General features: G+C 40.7%; 1 protein-coding gene across 1 annotated transcript in view; it reads left to right on the forward strand.

The window, feature by feature from the left end:
* The first annotated feature begins 6,403 nt into the window (after positions 1–6,403).
* Positions 6,404–12,856, forward strand: part of LOC108576433 (high affinity choline transporter 1-like) — a 12,723-nt gene continuing 6,270 nt past the window's right edge. Inside the window, exons 1-4 of the mRNA XM_017939433.1 lie at positions 6,404–6,572; positions 9,611–9,718; positions 11,337–11,565; positions 12,353–12,581. Of these exons, the coding sequence (XP_017794922.1) occupies positions 6,404–6,572; positions 9,611–9,718; positions 11,337–11,565; positions 12,353–12,581 (735 nt within the window). The remainder of the gene's footprint in view (positions 6,573–9,610; positions 9,719–11,336; positions 11,566–12,352; positions 12,582–12,856) is intronic.

The raw sequence follows: 12,856 nt of genomic DNA on the forward strand, positions 1-12,856 counted from the left end.
CACTTAATTAGTAAGCAATTTCAGTGACGAACCGGCCTTTGTGACCGCGGGACAATTACGCGCGTTCCGTTTCACGCGATATTACGCGTTTCATCGTCCGTTTCCTTCCTATATTTCTTCTTCTTCTTTTTTGTGTCAAATTTTTGCGTGGTTTTATCGCTTGATTTTCATCGAGGAGGTAATTCGTAAAATGCTCGGTTCGTACGGATTCGTAAGGATTTGTGGGTTGCAAACATGGCGCGAGTTGAATGGTGAATTTAGGTTAGGTCTCTTTTTCTTCGAAGTTTCCGCGTAGGTTTGTTTAGTTACTGGGTATTACTGTGTTTATAAATTGCAGGAGAATGTTTTCTTCGAAATTTTTACTTTGTTTTTTGCTTCTAAGGGAATAGAGGAAATTTGTGACAGTATTTGGAGTAACTTAACCCAACATAACCTCAAACCTCGATCTTTTTGCACACTTTTTCAGTACTTTCTGTATTATTTGTGAACATTTCTGTCCAATTTAAAGTATACCATCAGAGAAGAAGTAAAATTCGACTAATTTCGCGATTTATGAAATTTGTCCCCCTAAATTTCCACGATTTCACTAATTTCAAATTTCCAACTCGACGTTTCTTGGAATAAAAAACTCCACGTCAGGTGTATCATAATAATTCGAAGCAAAAATAAATCGCAAAAAACGGTATTCGAAGAATGCAAGCAAATTTCCGTTTATTTGTTCGTTTTATTTCTTCGACCGCTTCAAGCTCGTCAAATCGAGGAGGAAAAATGTTTGTGCAAGCTCGCCAATTGGCCGCGGCGTACGCGTTAATTTATCGATTGTCGGTTTTAGGTATTTGGCGAGCTTAATGCGATGTTTCTGATTGGCCAGAGCATGCAAATAACGGATGTGCTCGTTTTAATTGGTTTCAGTAATAAACAGAGCGAGAATTGGCGAAGGGGAGAGGTGGAGAAATGGTTTTAAGAGGGATTTTCGCGATGGAACGAGGAAAGAAAGAGACCGAGGGAAAAAATGGATCTTGATAGTTCATTTAATTAAACGATCGGTTAATCTTTCTACTCCCGATAGAAGCAGTTGTTAACGACGAATAAAGCGCTTAATTTAACGCCAATTAGCTCGTCGAGCGGCAAACTGATTTCAGAAGGAAACTTTTTCTCCCCGGGAAAAACGTACAATTTGTACGGATGAGAACCTCTCAACGTTGCGATCTTACAGAGAAACTTTTCATAGATATACCGAGTGAGTCACGAATTTGCTGAAGAAATAAAAGAAGAGAAAGAAGAACTTTTCGTTCGAAAGAATTTACAGATGTACCTAACCTAAATATCTCCTTTTTTAATAACAATATCGAAAATGTTTCAAACAAAATTTGGGACAATTTGTAAAGAAGAATTCCCTGGAAGAACATTTTTTTTCACAAATAATTCTTTTATATATAGTATTTTAATTTTCTTATTATTTGATTTTCTTTCTCTTTTAAATTACCAGATTAGGTTAACCAAGGTGCGCTCTATTTTCCTGTATACATAATAAAAATGTTAAACAAGTAAATAAATAAATTTGGAAGTAGAACAAACTCTCGTAATTTGTGAAAACAGGAAAATCGCCAGTTTGTAAAGTATTGGAAAAACATGTGCAACTTGTACATTTTCCAACGTCACGAGCGTGCAAGAAAAATTTCTTCAATTTCGTCGACGCGTTGGAGAGAAAAATATGAAAAAAAAGGAACAAACGCGTTCATTACGATTGAAGCGTTTAAAAAATTCGAGAGTGCGGAGAGGGTTCGAGTGTTTCCTAATTAGAAAATGCTCGTAATTGCGAAATTTCATCGTACGAAAACGAGGCACGCTTTTGCAAACGGGGCCCCCGCGCGTAGTGAAAAGCGGCGTTACCTCTTCCCCTTTTTTTTTCCTCTCTACCCCGCGCGGGAAAGGCCGCGATGTCAGGGGTTAACGAATTCGCTGTGAAGCCATCGTGAAACCGTGAAGATGCGTCCTGAACGCTCTTAAGTCTCTTATTACGATTCCAGCGAGGAGGAAAAGCCGGCTGAAAGGCCTCGAATGCGCGTTTTTCAACCGGGCACGAACGATGGAGGAACGCGCGAAACACGCCCAACGGCAAAAGAGAGTCTGCAAATATTTTTCATTGCTCGTAAACGTATCTAGACTTTTTTACTAACTAGAAGAACGTTCGACTTGAAAGCGATCGAGGGATTTTTTTCTGGTAACCCTTTGACGTCAAAGGTGGAAATTGTTGATGACTTTTTAGTGATTCCATAGGGCGCGTACTGTTTTTAAAGAATTTTCGAGGTGATAAATTTCTGTTCTAGATCTAGGGATCGTGAATGTTTTGTCACTTTTCTGAAATGGAAGGTGGACAGTTTTTATATTTTTTAAATTTCGTTTTGGGAAAATTTGGAGGTGATAAATTTCTGTTCTAGAACTAATAATAGTGAATTTTCTGCAACTTTTCCAAAGTGGAAGGCGGAAATTTTGTATATTTTTTAAAATTCGTTTTGAGAAAATTTGGAGGTGATAAATTTCTGTTCTAGAACTAGGGATCGTAATTTTTCTGTTATCTTTCTAAAGTCGAAGGTGGGAATTTTGTACATTTTCTAAACAGCTTAATAGAGTGTACTACTTCGAAGAAATTTCACGTACTTTTTGCACATTTTCAGTTAATCGTGTGAAAAGGTTCACTGAACAGGGATGCAAGGTTAATATCCTTGTTTCGAACGTTCGACATGCCCTTACGTTTGAATAGCAGGGAATAACAGGTCCCATTGGTTCAATGGAATCTTAATTACCTAACATTACCTTCAGCGTTCTAAAACTAACACTCCGGTGATCCTTTCATCGACGTTTCTTCCCCCCACGCCGCTATTAACATGTACTTGACCCGCGAACGCGACGAATCCACCTCGTTCAAAGCATACAAACCGGGTAAATAATATAAAAAGAACACTACGAAATGAACCAAGTACGTATATCTTTTTATCAAACAAGTCGTGTAAACGAAAAAAAAAGAAGCGTATATATACAATTTAAGAATTCAAATTCACTTTTCCTTCTTTTAAAATTATCTATTCGTAATTCATTTCTTTTTTTCATAACCTAACCTAAATGTTGCAATTTTCGAAGTATAGAATGACCCTAACCTCAAAATTTCAATCGAATTTCTCGAAATATAGAAGTAACCTAACCTAAATATTGCAATTGCATTTTTCAAAGTATAGAATTGACCTAACCTCAAAATTTCAATCGAATTTCTCGAAATATAGAAGTAACCTAACCTAAATATTGCAATTGCATTTTTCGAAGTATAGAATTGACCTAACCTCAAAATTTCAATCGAAATTCTCGAAATATAGAAGTAACCTAACCTAAATATTGCAACTATAATTCGCGAAATATGGAAGTAACCTAACCTAAATACTGCAATGGCAATTTTCGAAGTATAGAATTAGCCTAACCTCAACGTTTCGATCGTAATAATTCTCAAAATATAGAAAAATAAAATAACAGACAGAACCGAGCGTGTACGATCGACAAAAAATTGAACGAAGCAAAAGAAAGGATGCAAAATAGGGTCGAAAGAATTGTAGTACGTGTTCGTACAATTGAGCATGATTCAAAGAGACGCTCCCCCATGATGGGGAAGAAAAAAAATTCAAGCGGAGCCACGTGTGTTCCTCTTGCATCCTCTCCATTCAGGATTGATTTTACAACCTACATATATTGATTAGACATTTTTTACTCCTCTCGGTGAATACTACAAGCTCTTACGGTCTTAGGGTACGTTCTCATGTGAGAGTAAAACTATCGCGAGCTTCTCTCGAGAGCCAAATTTATCAGTGTACTCTTACACGGTACTGAGAGTGCTTCTGAAGAGCTGGGCACACAATTTGAGAGTACCCTCTAGCGCAACTTTCGTAAAAAAATCTCTTCAATGCAAACGTACCCTTAGACAGTTTTTTAAATTTTTGGTTCAAATATTTCTTATCGAAATTTTATTTATTCAGCACCTATGTTGATTAAACATTTTTTTACTCCTCTCTATGCATATCATAAACCTCCAAAGTCTTGGACCCTTTATTCTTGATCACCCTGTATACGTATACACGTGTGTTTGTTTTTTTTTTTCTCGTATACTTTCAGGTGGTCGACGAAGCAAATAAAAAGGAGTGAGGGCAATAAGAGGAAGGAGGGAAGAGGAGGGTACGCGAACGAATTAATAATGCCGCGCGACAGGAGCGCGGTGGTGGATCGGCTGAACTTTACGTGAGTAAAGCGTCGAGCCGGGTCATGACCCGACGACCCATCCACGTCCGATATCTGGGCCACACTTGAATTTTAATCCACGCTGCAATTGCCGCCGCGGTCGATTAGCTCTTCCACCGTTTGCCCCGACGAGTTTACCGAGCTTTAACTTTTGCTTCTCTGCACAAGCCTGAAAACCGAACTGCCCGCTTCACACTCAAAACGATAGCCTGGTGTCCGAATTTTATTGGATACCCTCTCTTACCACGCGATCAATACGAGGAATACGGCTCGCCGAGGATGCTGAGAATTCTACGGAGATGAAAGTTAACCTAGGATTTTAGTAGTTTCCTTATTTCTACTAATTGTAAGAAATTAGGTTAGGTTCGAAAAATCTCTCTCGAGGAAGATTCTAGAGAAAATTTTGAAAAAATATTGCACCATTTCGTTTGTTTCGTAATACGTAGATAATTAACGAAAGTTAACCTAAAATTTTCGTAGTTTCCTTCTTTCTACCAAAAAGGTAGGTTATGTTCGAAGAATTTCTCACGAGGAAGGTTCCAGGGAAAATATTGTTCCATTTTGATTTTTTCGTAATATGTAGATAATGAAAGTTAACCTAAAATTTTCGTAGTTTGCTTCTTTCTACCAAGAAGTTAGGTTAGGTTCGAAGAATCTCTGTCGAGGAAGGTTCTACGAAATATTTCATTCGTTTTTTAACGTAGATAGTTGAAGATCGTTGGCTTTATTGTATACGTTTACCTTTATCTCAAATTCCGAGTACCAATGACGAGAGTTTGGTGGTTTCGTATGAGATATAGGTTAGGTTATTGTTCTTCGAGGTGTGTTTACCTAGAGAGGAGCAGAGACGAGGAGAAAGAGTTTCTGCAAATGCGGATGAAATGGAAAGTGTGTCTGGTTTGAAATGATGTTTAACTTTTGGTTTGTTCGAACAGTTTCGAGTAGTTACAGTCATAAGTAGAATATGAACGTGTAGGTCAGACTGCACTTTCCACCATTTACCATTTCAACTCTTCAATTCTCGAACGAGATAGAAAATTGAAAGAATGAAAAATAAAGTTTAATTCGACAAATCCATTTTTCGTATTAATTTTCATATTAGGTATAAAAAAAAATTAAAAAAGTCAGACACCAGAGACCTTGTCATAATCAAACAAGCACACCTCGTTGTCATTTACAACGGGGTAAATTGCTTAATTCGATTTTCTCAAGTGAATTGATCGAAGCAAAACATCGAGAGAGGAATAAAATGAGATTTAACCGTATGGTTGTCGATTCAAAACGTAATTGTCCCATCAATCTTCTCTCGTCTTGCTTTACGAATAGGTGTCGACAAGGTCTCGACGGAGTCGATTTGTTCATTTGCGACTCGTCAGGGGAGGCCTGTCCTACAAGGGATCTGAATGGAGGAACAATTAGAGTATTACGAATGTCCCGCCGATACTGATCCACTGGAGCCGGAAAATTAGTGTTGAACAGATTCCGGTCTCGAGCACGTCTTTGTTGCGAGTGGGAGAACAGCATGCAATTAGTATTCGTCGCTGCTATCCCTATAATTGATTGCTATCCTTGGACTTGAGCTTCTGGATGGAGTACGATGGTCGCTTGACATGTACAGTCCAAGAGATTCGTTCTTCAAACTCACGATTTCTTTAGAGAATATTGCCACAACAAAGTGTTTTCATAATTATGGATTATTTTTGGAAATTTTCACTTATTTTTCCTGAGAAATCAGCATCTCTTTTTCTTATTTTTCTCAAGTTGAAAGTGGTGTAATAGTGTGATCGAATACGGTGGTCGCTTGATACGTATAGTCGAAGAAATAAATACTTGAAACTGAAATCTTTCGTAACGTAATCACCATCTTATCAAGACACCCGATATAATTGTGGAACTAACTAAATTTCTCTATTGTTCGGAAATTTCAGTGATCCAAGGCCACACAATTCACTGATCCCCTCCACGTTCCCCTTTATTCACCGTACATGTGATCGCACTAATGTGAAAAAATGTTTATATCCTCCCCAAAGGGCTCTATGAGAGAATTCGTTGATGTGAAGAGGACTCAATTACAGGAGATCGCCGAATTATCCGGGAAGAGGATAGAAGTGAAGGTGAAAAAATGGGGGTGTACGTGACAGGATTGGTGGGTGTGATCGTTTTCTACGTGGCGGTGTTGGGCATTGGAATCTGGGCGGCCTCAGTGAAGAAGAAAAAGTGCCGAGGCCAAGAAGCCATGATACTGGCGAATCGTGGCCTAGGGCCGGTTCTCGGTGCCTTCACTTTGATCGGTGAGTCTTGAAACGATTAAAAAAAAAAAACAAAATTCTTTCACCTTTCTTTTCCGTGGAAAACAAATAAAGCTTCGAAAATTGAATCGAGCGATGAATGAAGAAGATTCCACGATGAGGTAGATCTCCGAAAAAGAAAGGTAGAAAATTGTTAACGAGGTAGATCTCCATTTTCGGGATGAAACGGGGTAATCGAACGAGGCACGATTATAAAACTGCAAAATCAATTGAATAATTCAACTACTTCGAGCAGGAATTCAATTTAAGTGGGATCTATCTGTGTAATCGGGATTATCCGAGTCTACCTATTCTTTCCCGAAGCCATCGGTCTACCAATCTGTTCAACGAGAAACTCGATTCAACGCGAATATTCCTCTAGCCGGGATTATTAGAACGTTATTCCAAGGTGTATCCATTCCCAACGGAACTATAATTGTCTTAGTTGCAGATCTACTTGATCGAGATTACGAGATTACTGCTTCTATATCTTCCGCAATCGTGATTCTGTAACTTCAACTGTAACTACTTAGCTCTATTGGATCGTTATTCCCCAACAATTCCTGGAGATTCCCCGAAATCCAGTTTCCTCAATTTTTCACTATTCAAAGCTCCAAAACAAACAATTTTTAAAAATACCTGCCAGTGATTTATATTTAATTTCAACCAATCGAACCTAACTGTAACTTTAACTGTAACTACTTAGCTCTATTGGATCGTTATTCCCAACAGTCCCTGGGGATTCCCCAAGCTCCAGTTTCTTCAATTTTTCACTTTGCACAGCTCCAAAACAAAAAATCTTCATTGCAGCATTCACAGACTCGTGAAAAATCAAAAATACCTACTAATTCATATTTAATTTCACCCAATCGAACATAACCTCCAAAAAATTCCCCGTCACTCACAAAAAACTGCACTCCATTATAAGGACGGATACTCGATATTTCGAATCCTCACTACACGATTTGTCAGACTTTCATAATTATCATCACGGCTCCGTTAAAAAGGCGACAATTATCCTTGCTCCTCTCGCTCATTTCTCCACGCGCGACGCTTCATCGAGGACGGGCACAGTAGGACACCGGGGAATCCCGGCTTTGTCGCCGCGTCAATCGCGTTTTTTCTTTTTTTCTTCTTTCGCCTCGTCGTTTATTCCTATTTCACTTTTTCATCCCTCTCTCTCTCCACCGTCCCACCTAGCCTTTATTTCCTCTCGTTCTCGCGCATTTTCATTCCCGTTCAACGCGTTCCCACTCCAAGAACCACCGCCACTTGAACCGGGAATCCCCCCACCAGCAGCGTGTGAACAGTAGCAGCGCGCGGTTCAAGCTCTGTTCCAGGCATCCGCGAGGAGAATCGCGTTTCATCTTACGTAGGTATACACACACACACATACTCATACATATTCAAAGCCGTGCTCTATTTTCCGCGGTGGAAATGATTTTTGCATCGCTCCATTACCTTAATGAACGCTCCGCTCCGCGGCAGGGAATATGCCACCGGGAAAATACACGCCGCTCGGCCATAACTGTCCGTATTATGCGATCTCTCCTCTCTCTCTCTCTCTCGCGACGAACCGAGAGAGGGAGGGCTCTTTTTCTCTACAGAGTGAATGGACAAGAGCAACGCCGACGGAGGGGTTGCACGCGCGCGCGTTTCTGCGGTCGTACCGATTGTTCTCGCGACGTTCGGTCAGCCATGGTTGGATTTGGGTCGTGGAAAATTGGTTTTACACCGGGAATAGCTTTCTTTCGCGGTGCGGTTAGGTGTTGGTTTAAAGGGAACAGCGAGGGGGGAGGGGTTAGAGCGGCAGGAGTTGGATCGTTATCGGTGTGTCGGGTTTCGTACCTTTTAGAATGGGCCGTTCGAAGTTGGCAATTTTTTTTATTACCTCCTGATGGTACAGTCGGTGGAAGCGATATAGGTGTGTGTATAGGGAGGTCGTAAAATTGGCGCTGGGCGTGAAAGTGCGTGTAATAAGAGCGCTGAAACGGCAGTTTCAGTCGAGTTCCATATACATTTCGAGTTGATTCTTTCGGTAATAATTACCGAGCTGTACATTAGACTTTTTTGAAAATTTTTCTGTGTAATTACTTGTGCAATTAACAAACGTTAATCCAAAAATATTGTAGTAGATAGTAACACAGAGGAATAAGTTGGTAAAATGGACCTGGGTCAATAGGCACAATTTCAACTAAGGCAAAAATAATATATAAAAAAATCCGGCAATTATTATCGAGCTGGGAAGCTACGGTGGTAAGCTACAGTGTAGTTTTAATGAAAGATCGTAAGCCTAGGTGTGGCTACATCAATCTATGTCACCGGTTAATGCTTTAATCTACACACCTCGCTGTGTCGCTTCCACCGACTATACCTCGAGGTTATGCACCCTCTGAAATATTGCATCAGGCGTAGAAACGAATTCTTTCCGACTTTTGAGTATAATCAAAGCTTTATTTAAGAAGAATGGATTTTTATTCAAATATTTTGCGCTTTTGGCGCGAACTTACGGGATAACCTGATATATTTCGTTCCAGAGTAGCGGTTGCGTAACAGATAGTTAGATAACCTAAGAGACAAGATTAGTTCGAGCTGATGTGCATAGAAAGCGGAGAGGAAAATCGACGGGAGTATATTAAAATAAGCACTGACATTTATTTTCACTCGTAGACGGGGTAACGTTTGTGGAAAATGAGCGGTATCAATCACATCCTACACGCTAAACACCCACTTCCTTTGAAAGTAATTCGATAAACGATCGTAACCTCGACATTTTACCAATGGCGGTAGATAATCGCACGAACCAACACCGAAATCTAATTCCCCTTTGCATAATTCTCGTACAAAAGATACGAAAGAAATGTCAGTTCTTGGTGAATTGCGAGAGAAGTTAGTGGTGTCTCGCTAGAGCTTTCACAGATCACCTGTCTCGCCCCCTAACATTTTGCCCGGTTGGAAAGAGCGATTATCACGGTCGATCGAAGCCGACTAATCAAGAGAGAAACACCACACCGTTGTGTTCTACGGTTTGTTGTCCACAGCCACGTGGGTAGGCGGCGCCTACGTGAACGGGACCGCTGAAGTGATGTTTACCAGAGGATTGGCCTGGTGTCAAGTGCCCTTCGGCTACAGCCTCAGTCTGCTGTTCGGTACGCCGATCTCTAGACTACTCTTCTCTCTCTCTCTCTCTTTCTTCTTTTCTTTACCACCCCCTTCTCGCCCCTCTCTCTCTCTTTCTCTTTTCTTTCTCTCCTTTTCTTTATTTCTTTCTGTATCCTCTCCCTCTCTTTTTCTGTCTCTCCCTCTCTTTTTCTGTCTCTCCCGCTCTTTTTCTGTCTCTCCCGTGTTTTTTCGATCTCTCCCTCTCTTTTTCTGTCTCTCCCTCTCTCTCTGTTTCTGTGTTCGACGGACACACGCACGTTATCAGATGTAACCTTAACCCCTTCACTGCCACGCAAACGAAGGTACGCGTAGTGGTGGGAGCAGGGGTGGAAGTAGATCGATGGAGAACCGATGAAATTGCCAAGGCTGAGGACATCCGTCCACCGGTATATATTTATCCTTAGTTCCCTCCCTCGACCTAGCCAAGGTCTAACCTTTTATTTTTTTTTCCTTCTTCTTTGCAAGAATTTGCATAAGAACGACCACGGTCCCGTGAAGGTTATGAATGAACGAGGGTGGAATGTCCTTGGTGTTTACGCGGTTCCACTGACTTCTGAGGATATACGAGACCAGATTAAGGGGGCATGAAATTGGAACGAAACATTTTCACGCGGTATATATTTTTAACAATACTCCAATTGAAAATTCTCGATCGACCCACGAATTTTCTTATTTTTTTTTTCAAAGAATAATAAATATCGTAAAAAGAGGAAAAAGAACGTGCAAATCGAACAATTCACCGTGAAATACTTCTCAACCATCCCACAGGCCAATCAGACCGTCACCGCCCCTAAGCTCAATTTATTTTTCCACGTTGACTGCTACACGAGCCATTTTATCACCACGATTCATTTTTCTTTTTTTTTTCTCCTTTTTTTTTTCGTGCGCCGAGAGTCAAGAGTAATGGATATCCCTTTCCGTTAACGATGTTTTCCCCGCCCCTTTCCCCCGACAATTCCCATCACCCCAGACCGCAGAACCCGAATTCGATTGAACTCCAATTAATCGGGGTTATACATTCGCAACGAAGTTTGCGTTTCACTTAACCGAAGCCTCTGCATACCTAATTAAAAGTGCGACTCGATCGAACCCCACACCCCCTTGATGATTTACCCTCCCCACTTCTGCTGTATAAAGCAGATTTCAAACAATTTTACTTCGTGATTTATCCCCGTCAAAGACCTCGGCGTTTTCATCGAATTTCATCCTGTATATCACTCTCACGTGGAAATATCCACGGTGATTTATTTATTCAATTAGACTCGTTGTTGAGATATATTAATGAATTACAAAATTAACACGTTCGCTATAAACGTGTTACTCTGTTTGAACAATCGTCCAATAACGCTCGTATCATATTTGTTTGCACTCTTCGTATCTACAGTTTTACGTAATACTTTGCGTAATACCTGTACTTATGCACAGGTAATTTTTAATTGACGTGTCATGTGAATGTGACACTGTTAGCGAACGTATTTATCATTGGAAGATAAGTTGAACTTCTTTGGAATGAAATTTGGCAGTGAAAGGGTTAAGGGGTTAATGCTGAGTGAGAAGGACTGTTCGTTGGAGAAATATTTGTCGAATAACGGAGAAATGTGTTAGGTGCGGTGCTGTTCGTACGGCCAATGAGGAAAGCGGAACACGTGACGATGTTGGATCCGTTTCAAGAGAGATACGGTGCCGGAGTTGGAGGACTGCTGTTCCTGCCTGCCCTATGCGGCGATCTGTTCTGGTGCGCGGCGGTGCTTAGAGCTCTGGGGACCTCGTTGGCTGTGGTGGCTGGCGTGGATCCGAACATCAGTATGATCGCCTCAGCGCTCTTGGCAGGCGTGTGAGTACGCTCCTAGCATTTCTATCGGAGGGAACTTGAGGCTTTGGGATTCGGGGAGTTTGGGAGTTGAAGGTTTGGAAATTTTGAAAGTTCGAGGTCTCGGTGACACGAGACTTTGAGTCTTTGGGAATTTGGAAGTTTCGAATTGTTGAGGCTTTGAGTACTTGGGAGCTTGAGATTTTGGGACTTTGAAATTTTGAGGCTTTGACGCTTTGAAAGTCTGAGATTTTTAAGGCCTTGAGAATTTGAAATTCTGGGCCTTTAAATCTTTGTAACTTTGAGGCCTTGAGAATTTGAAATTTTCGGGCTTTAAAAACTTTGGAACTTTGAGGCCTTGAGAATTTGAAATTTTCGGGCTTTAAAAACTTTGGAACTTTGAGGCCTTGAGAATTTGAAATTCTGGGGCTTTAAAACTTTGAGGCCTTAAGAATTTGAAATTTTGAAGCTTTGAAACTTTAACGATTTGAGAACTTGAAATTCTGAGGCTCTAAAACTTTGATGCCTTGGAAATTTGAGGCTTTCATACTTTGAGGCCTCGAAAACATGAAATTTTGAAGCTTCGAAACATCGAAGCCCTCAAAATAGAGAGATCAAAGCTCAAACACTTTGAGACTCCGAGAATTTCGAAACGTCGAAATCTCGAAAGCTCGTTCCACGGATCCATCGTAGCACAAATAATGCAGCTCACGTAAAAGCAGCAGTCTTCCTTCATTCGGAATGCTGTCTGAGAATACGATTTGACGGGGAAATCCGGAAATAAAGAAACAGTACGTCACTTCGATTGCAGGTACACGTTGTTCGGTGGATTGTACTCGGTCGCGTGTACCGATGCTTTGCAGCTAGCCTACATCATAATCGGCTTAGGAGTGGCTGCGCCGTTTTCCGCTCTCCACCCTGCTGTGTCGTTCGAGAAGAATCTCACCCCGCACGAATGGCTAGGGGAAATCAAGAACGAGGACCTCGGCGAGTGGGTGGATTGCATGCTGTTGCTGGTATTTGGCGGTATACCTTGGCAGGTATTGAATATTCATCGATCATTCTAATGCTATATACCCAGCTACTCGATATGCAAACTGCTTCCGGTTTTAATAAAAAAAAAAAGAGAGAGAAAAACCCTCTCAGAAAGAGGGCTTACATAGTCTCCTCATTCTTTATTCACCAATATTTCACCCGTAATCGTGTGAAATTATACGAAAAATATTATCCTACGTAGATAGAAGAGAAACTTGAAAAAAGGAGAAGATTGCTACAGATTTTTCTATGAAAAGAATATGTTAAATTTTTTAATAAA

Source organism: Habropoda laboriosa, unplaced genomic scaffold (assembly GCF_001263275.1).
Source record: "Habropoda laboriosa isolate 0110345459 unplaced genomic scaffold, ASM126327v1 scaffold291, whole genome shotgun sequence".
NCBI lineage: Eukaryota > Metazoa > Arthropoda > Insecta > Hymenoptera > Apidae > Habropoda > Habropoda laboriosa.